The sequence below is a fragment of the Ochlerotatus camptorhynchus genome, unplaced genomic scaffold (assembly GCF_037179485.1).
Source record: "Ochlerotatus camptorhynchus isolate MF236.1 unplaced genomic scaffold, CSIRO-AGI_Acam_v1.1 ptg000036l, whole genome shotgun sequence".
NCBI lineage: Eukaryota > Metazoa > Arthropoda > Insecta > Diptera > Culicidae > Ochlerotatus > Ochlerotatus camptorhynchus.
Window position 1 is genome coordinate 1,361,713 of NW_027040527.1, and position 13,653 is coordinate 1,375,365.

The 13,653-nt window shown below is 41.5% G+C and overlaps 2 protein-coding genes across 2 annotated transcripts; one reads left to right on the plus strand and one right to left on the minus strand.

Moving 5' to 3' along the window:
• Positions 1-4,791: 4,791 nt before the first annotated feature.
• LOC135710531 (INO80 complex subunit C-like) lies at positions 4,792-5,239 on the minus strand. Its single transcript, XM_065233131.1, has 2 exons — positions 5,065-5,239; positions 4,792-5,003 (listed from the first exon to the last, which is right to left on the minus strand). Exons 1-2 carry the CDS (start codon positions 5,210-5,212, stop codon positions 4,807-4,809), a joined length of 345 nt encoding a protein of 114 aa, XP_065089203.1. The 5' UTR covers positions 5,213-5,239; the 3' UTR covers positions 4,792-4,806.
• A 326-nt stretch (positions 5,240-5,565) lies between these two features.
• Positions 5,566-9,762, plus strand: LOC135710261 (thioredoxin domain-containing protein 11-like). The gene is made up of 8 exons (XM_065232782.1): positions 5,566-6,307; positions 6,369-6,810; positions 6,870-7,064; positions 7,165-8,112; positions 8,177-8,557; positions 8,615-8,808; positions 8,870-8,999; positions 9,058-9,762. The coding sequence occupies exons 1-8, from the start codon at positions 5,799-5,801 to the stop codon at positions 9,307-9,309; spliced, it is 3,051 nt and encodes a 1,016-aa protein (XP_065088854.1). The 5' UTR covers positions 5,566-5,798; the 3' UTR covers positions 9,310-9,762.
• The last annotated feature ends 3,891 nt before the right edge of the window (positions 9,763-13,653 follow it).

Genomic DNA, 13,653 nt, shown 5'->3' on the forward strand with positions numbered 1-13,653 from the left:
GAACAGCTCAATTACTCTAGGTAAGACACTCGAAGAAGTACAGAGGCAGACCAAAGAATACGAAAGGCCTCCATCTATGATCGTACAGCGCATATCAAACTATAAAGCTGAACCGTCTAGCAGTGGCAACCAGAGTAATGTGAGGAAATGCTATAACTGCAATAGATCCGGCCATTTCGCAAAAGAAATAGAAAAGTGTCCAGCGAAAAATTCTGCGTGTCATAATTGCGGTACAAAAGGGCATTTTAAGATATGTTGCCGCAAACGCAAACGAGATGAGACCGGTTTTCGTAAAGGATACCAAAACAAACGTGTCAGCGCAATTTCAACGACAAGTGAGCATAATAAAGCTGTGTTCTTTGTTAGCCACGACGAGCTGAAAGAAGTACTTTTTATGGACATTGGGGGCATAGTTACATCTATGTTGATCGATTCAGGATTTCCAGCGAATATCATTAACGACCAAACATTCGAGTTTTTGAGGACTAACAACGCACATATTTTGAATGAAAGGAGCCCCCAGCGAGATGACCTGCAACTGAAGTCGTTTCCCTCCGATGAAAACATTGTGTTCAGCGATGCTTTCGAAGCAGAAATCAAGATTCCTGGTGAGGATTTTGGAATTTGGTCTCATATTCTAGTAGCTCCACGAGGCCAAACGAATCTTCTTAGCAAAAGCACAGCATTTGCTTTAGGTGTACTTAAAATTGGCTACAATGTGAACCAGATTAGTGCAAACAGTGTTGTCGATCAACTCGAAGAATTCCCAAAGGTACCAAACGTTCAACTCAAAATCCAGATTGATGATAAAGTTCAACCTATTGTACAAGCTGTACGGAGATTCCCTATCGCTATGGAGGCTGACGTGGAGAACACAATACAGGAACTTCTACAAAAGAACATCATCGAGCGGACAGAAGGACCATAGACATGGGTCTCTCCTTTAGTACCCATTCGTAAGAATGACGGGAGAATTCGTCTATGCGTGGACATGAGAGCGGCAAACAAGGCAGTGCATCGAGAAAATTTTCCAATGCCCAATATCGACGTGGCAATGGCTTCAATTCCCAAGGTATGTAATACTTTTCTAAAAAAATATAAATAAATAAATGTGAATTTTAAATGTTTACAAATTTAATAGGTATCGAAGTTGTCGAAAATTGATCTTGAGGCAGCGTTTTACCATTTTGAGCTAGAAGGTGACAGTCGAAATATTACCACGTTTGTCACTCGTAGTGGAGTATACCGATTTTCTAGACTCATGTTCGGTATCAAATCAGCACCTGAACTATTTCAAAGGGAAATGGAGAATCTCTTCAGAGGGATTCGGGGATTGATAGTATACATGGATGATTTGCTAGTTCATGGGACAACAGATGAGGAACATGATCAAATTTTGAGGGAGGTTTTGGATCGTATTCATAAGAGAAACATGAGAATTAACGAACAAAAGTCTCAGTTTGGCGTAAGAGAAGTTATTTTCCTGGGTTATTGCGTTACAACCGAAGGGATTAGACCTACTGACGACAAAATCAGAGCTATTTTGGATTTACAACCTCCCAGTTCAACAACGGAATTAAGATCTCTTCTTGGATTGATAAACTTTGTCGAATATTCATTCCCAATCTTGCTGCTATGACACGTCACATGCGATCATTGCTAGTGAAGAAGAGTTCATTTACTTGGAGTGAAGAGCATTCACTGGAACTAGGAGCTATCAAAGCAATACTGGGAAAGGTTGAATCTCTAGGATATTTTGATTCTAATGACGAAACACTATTGACAACAGATGCTAGTCCGTTTGGATTAGGTGCCATTTTAGTTCAAATTAAAGATGGTATTCCAAGAACAATATCTTGCATTTCGAAGAGTTTGGCAGACCATGAAAAAAAGTACTGTCAAACGGAAAAAGAGTGCCTCGTTATAATATGGGCAATGCAAAAGCTTTACATTTATCTCTACGGAATTCATTTCACGTAAAGATCAGTTCCATTCAGAACACTGACTGGAAAACTGACTTGTACGAATACTTGATCCTACACACTTAATCTAGCTCGGTAAAATCTCCAACTGCTGATTACCTCGGCATTTACTTTTGCTGATATCTCTGTAAAATATATGTTTGTTAGCTGATATCTCAGCAAAATGTTATTTGTTAGCTGAGTCTCGGTAATTGTTTTACTGAATCTCAGCTAAATAAATTGCAGAACTACTCGGCTGTTGGAATCTCGGCGAAAAAATTTAAGTGTGTATATCACTCAACTCTTCAATAGACTACTGGAATTTCACCGAGTAGAATGATGCTCGGAAGAGAAATTTACATTACATTTACAATGCCTCCGGCATTATTTTTGGAACCTAGCAAAGACAACCCAACAAACAATTTTAGCTGCAGTTTAGCTTACACAGGCAAAAATTAGCTGCATAAGGCAAATTTTGGCTGTATAAGCTAAACTGCAGCTAAAATTGTTTGTTGGGAAGGATATGGCGTTGAAGGAGTATTACAAGCAGAAGGCAGATGAGCAGCGCCAGGCTAAACATCATAAGCTGGAAAGGGGAGATACAGTATTGCAACGGAACCTAAAGAAAGGAGCATTACAGCCAAATTTCTCAGAACAAGAGTTTGAAGTCGTGGACATCGAAGGAAGTGCTGTTCAGATAAAATCCAACGAGACAGGTAAAAGTTACATCCGAAATAGCACACATCTTAAGAAGATGGATAAGCGATCAAAGTTGCCGGAAAAGCCAGACAACGCGACACCACGATCAACACATACGGGGACAATGACAAATGAAGAAGATGGAGAGTTGTTGACCGACAACAAACAGTCGTATGATGTTGGAAAGACAGCGAAGGGCTACAGCTAAATATGAAGATTATGTACTGTAAACTGGTAAGTGAAGTTATACAAGACTCATAAAATATTCATTCAACAGAAAATTTTGTATGTTAATTGAATTATAAAAAAGGAGGGATGTAACGGTTTGTATCGATACAGGTAGCAACACGCATTGATTATGGAGACGGATTCCCCAATGTTTTCAGTAACGGGTTTGAGATGAAGAAGGTGATAACGAAAGAGACAAAACGAATCGGTAGGTAGAAAGACCGAGCATGACGAGTCGCGGTCATTTGGAACGCGGAATTGATCGGACGGAAAACGGGAAGAGTCAAATATAAAACGTTACAATTAGGTAACCGTCTCCTGTCAAATTTCATTCATCAGTTGAATCAGAAACGTCTCGTGAAGTGCTCTATTGCCTGCTAATTCGCATGCAGGTCAGGTCTTAGTGTGTGGGAATTTTATCGTAGGGGAAATGTGGGCCTATATGCCCCTAATTTGGGCCCATACATAAATTCAGCAATCGACTAAATTTTCAATAGCGACCAAAAATGTCCATTAGTACCGTCCCAATGACGCGTTCATCTAGATAAAATTGATAAATAGCAAATTTTTAGCGATGGGCCTAACCTTAGATCCATAGGCCAACATTAGAGCCATGTCCCCTATATAGCCTGGATCATAACATACAAAATGTCTACGTTGGCCGTTTTGTGTGAAAATCAGCGTGCGCTGCTATTACAGTATCTCCCCGCTCATCCGACACTAGATAATCTGGACACTATTTATCCGAAAAAAAAAATCGGATTGAAAAATAACAACATGCATTTGGATATATCGTGCAGTCAATTTTCTGATTTGTGCTGTAAGAATGCTGTCGGTTTCATTTGATTTTTTTTTAAATATGGATTTGATAGTCGTATTATAAAACCCCGATAGTCCGGCGATGCTTTTGCAGGATAAGTAGGGGAATACTAGGGGGAATACTGTACAGACCCTAATATTTTGTTAATGGTTATTTTGCTTTACAACGTGTTTGAGGTATCATCCAAACCATTTGAGGAAAAGTCGACAGTGAGCATGCATAAGGGCCTATACGCGATGATCGATTCTCTTCGTCGATTTTCTCTTTTGTTAATAACTCGCTATTTAACGTTTCTCGGTGCGTTTGCTGTTGCTTTTGATAGCCAATACAACCTTTTACTACTCTGCATTGAACCAATTCTAGAAAATTGTTTCGCTTAGCTGTAGCAATGCAAAGAGAAAATCGATGAAGAGAATCGATAATCGCGTATAGGCCCTTATGCATGCTCACTGTCGAAGTTCTATTTGACTTATCTTTCGTTTATGGTTTTTTGTTTATTAGGAGTGAGCAGCGTAGCATACTGGCAGTAAAATCTGATATTCACTCAAAGATAAATTAAATGAAAAAAAAGCTTAAAATCTTTCCTGTATTAAATAGAAAATATAAATATAAATGATTAAATTTTATTCAAAAAACGGTAATCTACAATCTAATCAACCATGATTAAACTGAGATTAATATCAGATACTTATTTTTTAGAAAGAGAGGATTAATTTTTAATCATTCGATATGATTAAACTGAGTTTAATGTCAAATTGGTTAAATTTCAAGCAAAATGGGAATAGTTCAATTCTAGATAGAGCTGGAATCAGGGCGTAACAGCTTTTGTAAACAATGACTTCTATCGATGATTTCTAGGAACTCAAGGCACGCCCACGCAAACCAACATAACCATCGGATAGGGGAAGTCTTTTCCTACCTGATGAGGATGTTGGTTTGCGTGGGCGAGTCTTGAATTTCTAGAAATCGTCGATAGAAGTCATTGTTTACAAAAGCTGTTAGGCCCTAATTCCAGCTCTATCTAGAATTTATCAGTGATTGATCGGCTGCAACATATCGACTAAGCAAAAGCGATATATAACATCTAAAGTAGTAATTCTAAACAATACTGCTTGCCCCTCGCAGCGCCAGAAAGCCCGCGGTGAGATCCATCGGTAGGCTCCGGACCGTCTGGAACTCTTCCGCATTGTGGAAGTGCAGCTTGGTTTGCGGATCGGTGTACGGGGCAATCAGGCCGGATATGTCCGAGTACTTTTTGGCCGGAACGAACGAGGGCGGTGCGTTAATGGAGGAATCTGGAAATGAAATTAATGGAATTCCACTTTCAAAATAGAAAATACTAATTATGGAACTTACAAGTCACGTCCGTATCCTTCCAAGGAAGCGTGCGTTCGTAGGCCGTAATCTGCTTGAGGGACTTCCAGGTGCGCTTCTTGTTACCAGCGATAGAATTCGTTTGGGCCAAATTCATTCGTTTAAAAACCGGCATTTGATGGTCGCTCATTTTTCCGCAGGATCTTTTATCACCGAAGGACGATTTTTAAATGTTTCATTGGTTACAAACAAATTTCAGGGTTGTAGCAAAGCATAGCTCGTTGAGCATACACAAAACCGAACCGGTTCGATCAGCTGACTGTCATGTTGCATCCACCGACACAACTGCTAAACGAACGCAAGTGTCGTGAACTGTCGTGAAACGTCAAAACTTTTATTTCCATATCGCGATCCGTTCTTCGGAATTCTAACTGTGAAAAAACTAGTAATAATTGAATTAGCCGAAATTTGCAATTGATTGTGAGCTTTATCCACCAAGGGCACCGATTACCGGATGGGCCGTAAGTGATAAGCTTGTCAAGCGGCGATAGCAAGGTCGTGCGGAATGCTGTGAAAGCAAGAGTATTATGCTGTTTTGATTGGCTTCTTCCCCTTCACTGCTGGTGTTTGGCTGGGGCCGTGTTTTGAACGACGAAAGCGACGACGACGGCTGCTGATGGTAATGACGTGTTGTTTCTCGGTTGAGCACTATCGAAAGCAGCAACAGCAACAACAGAGCCAAAGACGACGACGACGAATGAAAATAGCGGTTCCTTATGAATACACTAACACAAGCCTGGGAGCAGCAAACAGTCGAAGATTGCAGCAGCAGCAGCAACAACTCTACGAAGCTGAAAGCGGACGAAAAGCAACGGAGCAGTCGCCGCCGGATCAGTTCCAGTCTCGCACCGTGGGCAAAACAGGCGACTGTCGACGAGGCTACAACTTCCATCAATCCTCCGGGCCAGCACCAGCAAGAATCGTCCTCAAGCAATGCAGAAGGAGTGGAGCAATCAAGCCCATCGTCGCTGTTGACGAGACTTGCTGATGCTGATGATGACGACAGCAAGAAGCAAAACAATGTGAAAGACGACGTGGAACAAGAGCTACAATCGTCGAGTGATCTTGTGGTAAAGTATCACTACACGGGGGACGAATCCAGTGATAACGGTAGTAACAATCGAGGCAGAAGGTATAGCCGAATCAGCATGATTATTATCTACGGTCGGGAGGCGTTGTGCATTCTGGCACTCTTACTGACGACATATGCGTCCATTCAAAACAGGTAGGTTTGGTTTTCCATTTAATTCTGTGGAATCCCCTTCAGGCCAGACGATTATTTCCAGTCCTCCCCGAATATCGAAAGCACCACCGCCGGCACCGTTCTTCTCGAAAGGGTCCCTAGTGCACGATTGGCCCACGGGAGCTCTGGGACCCACTCAGACACGCGTCTCGCAGTCGGAGCTATCATTTGTGTTCTACTACGCACCGTGGTGCGCCGAAAGCCAACATGCCCGCTCGGTTTACGAACATGTCGCGCGGCTCTACTACCGGGAGGCTCACTTTGCCGCCATCAACTGTTGGCAGCCGGGAGGCGAGTGCCGACTGCAGTACTCCAAAGTGCAATCCTGGCCGGTTCTGATGGCCTATCAGCCGAACGGGATGGCCGTCCAGTTTCACCAGGCGTGGACCAATGCGGCGCTGTCCAGGTTTGTGCAATCGCTGATTAATCCCATCCAACGGATGGTTGGTCCCGGCGATCTAATGAGCTTCATGACCGGAAAGGATGTAAGAGATATGCGCCGTGGCTTGCAGGTGGGACGTTGATAATCGGTTCAATCTTTCAGGCGGTGGTCGTCGCATTTATCGATGTGAATGTCAATCGTAAGCAATACAATCGGTTCTATCAAACGTCGCTCAAGTGGCTGGAGAAGGATCCCTTCCAGGAGGTGGCATTCGGCGCTGTAACGGGCGAGTCTTCCAGTGCATTTGGGGTTGAAGAGGTTCCGGCCATTCGGCTGTATCTGTGGAACGAAACAATTGTGAGTATTTTCTCGTTGGTCGTACTCGTGATCAATGGCAGAGATTTTAATTTGGAGGAGCCATAAATTGGTACACTGTTAAACATGTATACTTTCACAGGAATTCCCCGGGAACGATTCGTGGACTATGCCGGAGCTCACCAACTGGATCAACAAACAAATCCAAGTGGTGTCGATGTGGATCGCTCCCCCGGGGGCAACCAAGTCTTCTTCCCTGGCGCCATACTTCAACCAAGGGCCGGTGTTGTTCTTCTTTACACCGCGGTCCCTGTACGGGTCGTCTTCGGATGCCTACATGATGCTTCGGCAGCTCGGCATGCAGTACTACAACTGTCGAAACGACATCTGGGTGCAGGAGATGGCGAAAAAGTACATTGCCGAGCAGAGGCGTGTCAGTGCCGACGTCTACAGTCAGTTGAGCAAGGAGTGTGAGTTGATGCTGAAGCGTCACCCTTCGCAGGAAGATGAAAATCGAAGCGGAGCGGAGGGTGATTGCAGGGCTTCCAGTAAATCTGCGATTGCAGTTTCGTTTGTAAATGTGTTGAATTCGTCTAAGTTTGGTGAAGCGCGGAAGAAGAGTGATGGGTTCTGTGACATTGAGCAGGTCAAGTGCGACGAGCGATTCTATGAATGTGGAGATATCGAAGAATCGATGGAACTGGGAGCGAGTGAAAGTTGTGGGAAAAGGAAACGAAGTCATTTGTATGGGTCGATGAAGCATGATGGTCGGGAAGGGAAACCGGCGACTTCTATGCTGGATTCAGATCAGGACTATCGTGGTCCTAAGCTACTGAAGAGACTAAGTTTGAGAAGACAGTGCGAACTGCTGCGGTTGAGTGAAGAGGATAACAGTGAAGTTTTCTTTCAAGAGCCCACAGGGCCGGAAAATGTGTATGTGGATTTGGTAAAAGGAATGTCCTGTAAGTTCAACAAGACGTTGACTTTCTTGGGAATGGACAGCGATCTGTATCATGCATTTGCCGAACGACTTGGCGTGGATGTGCTGCACGAACCCAACAAGTCCATCGCTATCATTGTTGACCCGGAGGTAGGAACCATTTGCCAACAAAGTCAATATCTGTTTATCTCAATCCAATCTAAACCACTTTCAGGACGAATCTACCTATCTCCTAAGAAAGCAAGTTAATTTATCCAGTATGGCGAAGCTGGTTCACGACTTCTACAACGGCACCTATCCGCGGTTTCTGCGGTCGAACAATGTTTCGTTCAAAACTACTCATTCGTTCAATATGAGCGAGTTCCGGAAGGAACACCGCAGGATGATTGATGTTAAACGATCGGAAATGGTAACTAAGCTGCAGAAAGATGGCGGCGAGAAGCAGAACGCTTCTCGAAATGAAATTAAAACGGAACGGAAACCGCCGGAAGAGGCAAGACCATCCGGCGAGCCTCAAGTGCAGCACCACAGGCATCATTTCGTGCGGGAGATCAATTCTCACAATTTCAATCACGTTGTGGTTAATTGCAATAAGGTAAAAAAATGTGAACCTTTCTGCTGTTGACAATTATTAATTGAAACTCACTTCCAGACTGTCGTCGTTCATTTCTACTCTGCTCAATGTGCCTTCTGCAGTGTGCTCTCGCAGCATCTGCTCATCATCTCGAAGATGCTCCAGCAGCAACCACTGCTAGAGTTTGTCCGCATCGATGGTGACAGGAACGACCTCCGGTGGGAGTACACCATGGATTCATTTCCAACTTTGATCATTTTCCCCAACCAGAGGTAACAACACCTTTAACTCGGCTATTAGCCGTTTCGATACATTATTTTTTTTATGTTCCAGAAAATCCGAGAGTCGTGTATTCTCCCGCAGTCTCCCGATAACCGTCCCTAACGTGCTCGGGTTTATTCTTTCCAATTTGAACCCACCCGAAAGGCTATATGCCACCACTCTGATATGCAACGACATGAAGGTAAGTTCGTTCCCATAATCGCGTTTCCAACTCTATAACAACCATATATTACTCACAGCCGAACTCGCCATCGCGTGACGATTGCTTGGGGGCAATGAAGCGGGAGCTGAGCGATAACATCTCGCTCAACCTACGCCTCTACCGGTTGGCCTCTAAACGTCCGACCTGGGCCGCCCGCATCTTGCGTCGTCTGCAAGCCCTGCAGGAGTTCTATCTGGCCACGCTCCGTTGTCTTAGTCATTCCTGTGATTTTAACCAGTTGAAGAGCAGTGCTAAAAACATCCACACCATGTGGCAAATTGCAACGTGAGAACGATAGTGCATTTAGCAATTTATTATGTTCCCCACCACCTTACTCTACTTTCCACAAGGATATTACCTATTTTTTTTACTTAATCTTTTCGCCAAAGGCTTTAAAATCGTTTTACACAGGAATGTGTGTTATCTTTTTTTTTTTTACTTGTTGTTAATCCTGCTGGGTTCCTTTTCCGACTTTCCTTATTTTGGAGAAAATATTCTGAAATTACCCATTGAACTGAATTGAAATTCTCAGCTCAGAGAGGAAGCATTATGTAGCCAAATGAAATGATGAGAAAAAAAAAGCGTCAACAAATGTCAGAGAGATCTCGTTGTAGATATTTTTTAACTCGCCTGTGAGCTAATTATTGCAAACAACAACAACATAAAACTACGGTCTAGATTTTAGGCAACTATAAAAGTGAAAGCTGAAAACTCCTAGAATTAACAGAAAAAGTAACGAGAGTGAAATGAAAAGAAGAAAAAAACAGTCAACTATATGCTACCTATCAAAATTTTGTTTTTAAGCATTTCACTGTCTACTGTAAATACCTAATTATCAGACATTTGGAAATGCCGAATAGGATGAAAAAAAAAACTACCCTGTTGCAGCGTAGAAAATTTCGTTTCGTCGTGATTACACTATTTAAGTTTTGTATTTCGCGCGATTTAAGAAAATGATGAAATCACGCTAATATATTTTGTTCGTAATCTGTGCAGCTGTATTTCTACTCGAAAGAAACCTTTTCTGATCATACATTTTCCAGGATTTATATTTTTCCCAATGTTGCTGATTGATGAGAGAAGCCGCGATTTGAAACCGACAATAATCTCCACGGGAGAGAACTACAAACCAAAACTGTCTCTGTTCATCAGTCACCTACAGCTTCAAAAGAAGAGCAAAAGAGTGCCCTTAAGGTTTACGCCTTTATCCATTCATTCTATGAAATGCACAAATCCAAGCCGATACCGAGGAAACTCGGGCACTGAGTGAGTGCCGCTCGAGTTTCAGGTGGCTTGAATCACTGATTGACTGAGTCAATGGTTGAGCAAGATTTTACTGGTTATTATGTACGGATACGGAGACACGACAAAGAGAGAGAAAGGAAGTTTCTTTTTCTCTCTGCCTGCCGCAGTCCGCGTTCTGTTTCATTGGTGAAACACCTAAATTTTGCTGCGGGGAGGCGAAATAGTTTGCAACAAATGGATGGTTTTGCGAGGTTTTGCGCTAACGAGGCAACTTGAGTTCAGTGAGGGAAAGATGGTCACTTTCTGTTTTAATTAAAAAAAATAGTGTCGCATAAAATTGAATGTACTAAAATTAGTGCTTTAGCTCACGAAGTGCTTGTTTTTTAATTTATGAAATGTTGCCCACATGCAGAGTTTATAGTTACCGGAAATCCGTATATGTCACGATGCAAATCAGGGCTAGAGATTGTTTTTGGATTTATAAACAATAATAATTAAATAGGGGCTCTTCATTAACTACATGGACTGTTTTGGGGGTTCTACACAGTTAACGTTTTTAGTGCATATTTTTATTGAAAATTGTGTGAACTGTGGACATTTGCCATATCTCTTGTCCTATAGATAACTACAGTAGTCTGGGGGCAAATAGATCACCGGGGTAAAATTGATCACAATGAGATGTATTTTTGGTTAGCTTATAGTATATTTTTAGTGGTAGATATCAAGACAATTCTGATAGCATTTCATTGTGAGGCTCCAATAACTGCTTTGACGAGTTTTTCAAAACATACATGTTTTTCTGCATAAATTTCAGATTTATTGAAAAGATGTAAAAAATCATCAAATTTCATCACTCAAACAAGTACAATAGAAATTGATGCCACTGCACAGTGTTGCTTTTTGCCGTTTACGTGCGCTTTTTTAATAACTTCTCAAACATTGATTTAAGAGGTATAGTTTGTTCAAAGATGTTTTTGCATATGTTAATCCACTTATTTTGATGTAGACGGTTTGGTGATTAATCTACCTTAAAGTGAGATCAAAAAAATATTTTTTTATCTGATTTAGATAGGGACTTAACGTTTTGCATAAAGTTGTAGCAAATGTTATTTTAAGCAACTTTGTTTAACACTCAAAATTTCTAGCTCTTATAAATTACGAGATATGTATCATTTTTCGTGAAATGCGCCTTTAAATCATACTTTTCAATATAACTGATTTTCTAGGCATCCTACAATTTTAGTTTCTTCTACATTTATATTTTGCATGTTTAAACACATGCTTTTGCTGAACATTGTAAATAATTATCTCTTGAAACAAAAAAGTTATTCTTGAATATTCGATATTTTTAGGGGTATTTGCTCCTCAAATAACTATTTCCGGCGCAAATTGGCGCAAAATTCTAGGAAGGTTTTTTTCATGCGGTGTTTTTTTGCGGGTTTCGGAATTTACACGGTTTTTTTTTTATCTGGATTTCGGAATTTACGCGTTTTTTTTGCGCGGATTTTGGTTTTTTTACGCCGATTTCAGAATTAACACGGTTTATCGTTATACACTAGAGTCGCTTTTAACGCGATTTTTTTACACGGTTTTTTTACTCGGATTTCGGAATTTACGCGGGACGTATCACCCGCGTAAAAAGCGACTCCAGTGTACATATTTTAATTTTTAAAGATAGCATGTTACAATGTTCAGCAAAAATATGTATTTTTTTCCTTTGGTTTGTTTTTTTTCCGTCGATCTTGTTTTCCGTGCTGAGCACCAATGCTACCGACGTGACAGGAAGGTAGCTCCCACACCTGGACCCTACCTATCGACCCATCAACTCATGAACCGGGGACCAACGGCTTTACTTCCCATCCGGAGGAAGGCGTGATCAGAGATGTTATGACTCAGAACATCCCGGCGGCGCCTACTGGTATTGAACCCAGGCCTGCTGGGGTGAGAGGTAATCACGCTTACCTCTACACCACCGGCGCCGTTTGAATATGTATTTTTGTATGGCAAACAACTATGTAGAATATGTTAAATATACAGTTTTCATTTCGGTGGCACTCTTGTTCCATCTGGCCCTATATTACCCGCCCCCTATGTAATAATAAGCAACGAAAAATCACCCTTTCCCCACATACGTTACATAATTTGTAATGCAAATCATAAAAGATGTTTTTATATTTCTTTTTCAGTTTTAAAAATAATTGTTTCTGTACTTACCCGAATGAATAATTTCAACATTCTCATTCTCATCCATGCATTGTGCGTTTATTGCAAAAATGTGGCGACCCCGACATGACACTGAATCTATTTTCAGGTTCAACAGTCGCCCCTATGCACGCCTACTATAAAGTTGTTTTATTTCCCTTGCCCCTTTATCAACGTACCCAGGTACATCTGCTTCAACGAACATGTAGACTCACTCTAACTCAATTTGTCTCTATCAGCACACTCTGACTCAGACCTCGAGTTAGAAGCATGGTGAATCAGAACGACTAAGCTCAATTACTGAGAGAGAGAAAGTCTGGTTAGATGAACACATTCTCAGCATTTGTCTGTTCTCCCACTGAGTTGAGTCGGAATATTTTTGTTATTGCCTCTGTCCTATTCGTAGTGAGAGCCTGGTTGGAAAGTGAACATTGTGAGTTGTATCTCTCAAATAATGGTACTGAGTTTTCATTGATGCGAAAATTTGCAACATTGATTTTTCCCTTAACCCTTTGATTCCCAAAAGGTTTTTTGGTAAGCTAACTCGTTGTCACTCGTGAGGTGAATCTCCGTGAAGTCAAATGGAGAGTCTTCTCACTCGTGACAGCAAGTCATCTCACCTCACTCGCGGCGCAGATAGGCCTCAATGTGTTTTTGAAAAAAGTTCTAGGTCTTCCATTCAGTCTCAATCCGAATCACATAAAAAGTTTTTCTCAATAGTATTTTAATTGTTTTTCAATAGTTGGTTAGTTCAATTCTTAAGAATACAAATGAACGAAAATAATGAGCACACGGAGAAGCTTATGTAAGGACTGAATACAAGGAACACATCTTAGTCCTTGTTACTTTTTATGCCTTGTTGATAGTGACAAGACTCGGCTTTGTCTACCGAGGATGATCTTGAAACAATTCAAAAAAATGAGTTAGTTGTCTTCATCTATGTGATTCCTAATCTTCTATTCGTTATTTCCTAGTTTGAAGTGGTTAAGACTAGGGTTCTGATGCATGGTCATTATCGGTGTCATACCTTAATTTTGTTGCTAAGGAATCCAATTTTGACTGACAAAGGGGCGCGCCTTTGGAGGGTGTTTCAACACTCCGAAGGGTATAAATAGCGGGACCTTTCAATTAGAGTCGGATCCTTGCGATAAATGCGAGAATGACAACTGTAAAAAAATCGAATACT

What these genes read in the sequence shown, in the direction of transcription:
- LOC135710531 (XM_065233131.1), bottom strand. Translation starts at nt 5,212, where the DNA reads ATGAGCGACCATCAAATGCCGGTTTTTAAACGAATGAATTTGGCCCAA. An exon ending in GAAGGATACGGACGTGACTT is followed by an intron (nt 5,004 to 5,064) that starts GTAAGTTCCATA and finishes TTTCATTTCCAG; the next exon opens with ATTCCTCCATTAACGCACCG.
- LOC135710261 (XM_065232782.1), top strand. Translation starts at nt 5,799, where the DNA reads ATGAATACACTAACACAAGCCTGGGAGCAGCAAACAGTCGAAGATTGC. An exon ending in ATCTGTGGAACGAAACAATT is followed by an intron (nt 7,065 to 7,164) that starts GTGAGTATTTTC and finishes ATACTTTCACAG; the next exon opens with GAATTCCCCGGGAACGATTC. An exon ending in ATCATTTTCCCCAACCAGAG is followed by an intron (nt 8,809 to 8,869) that starts GTAACAACACCT and finishes TTTATGTTCCAG; the next exon opens with AAAATCCGAGAGTCGTGTAT.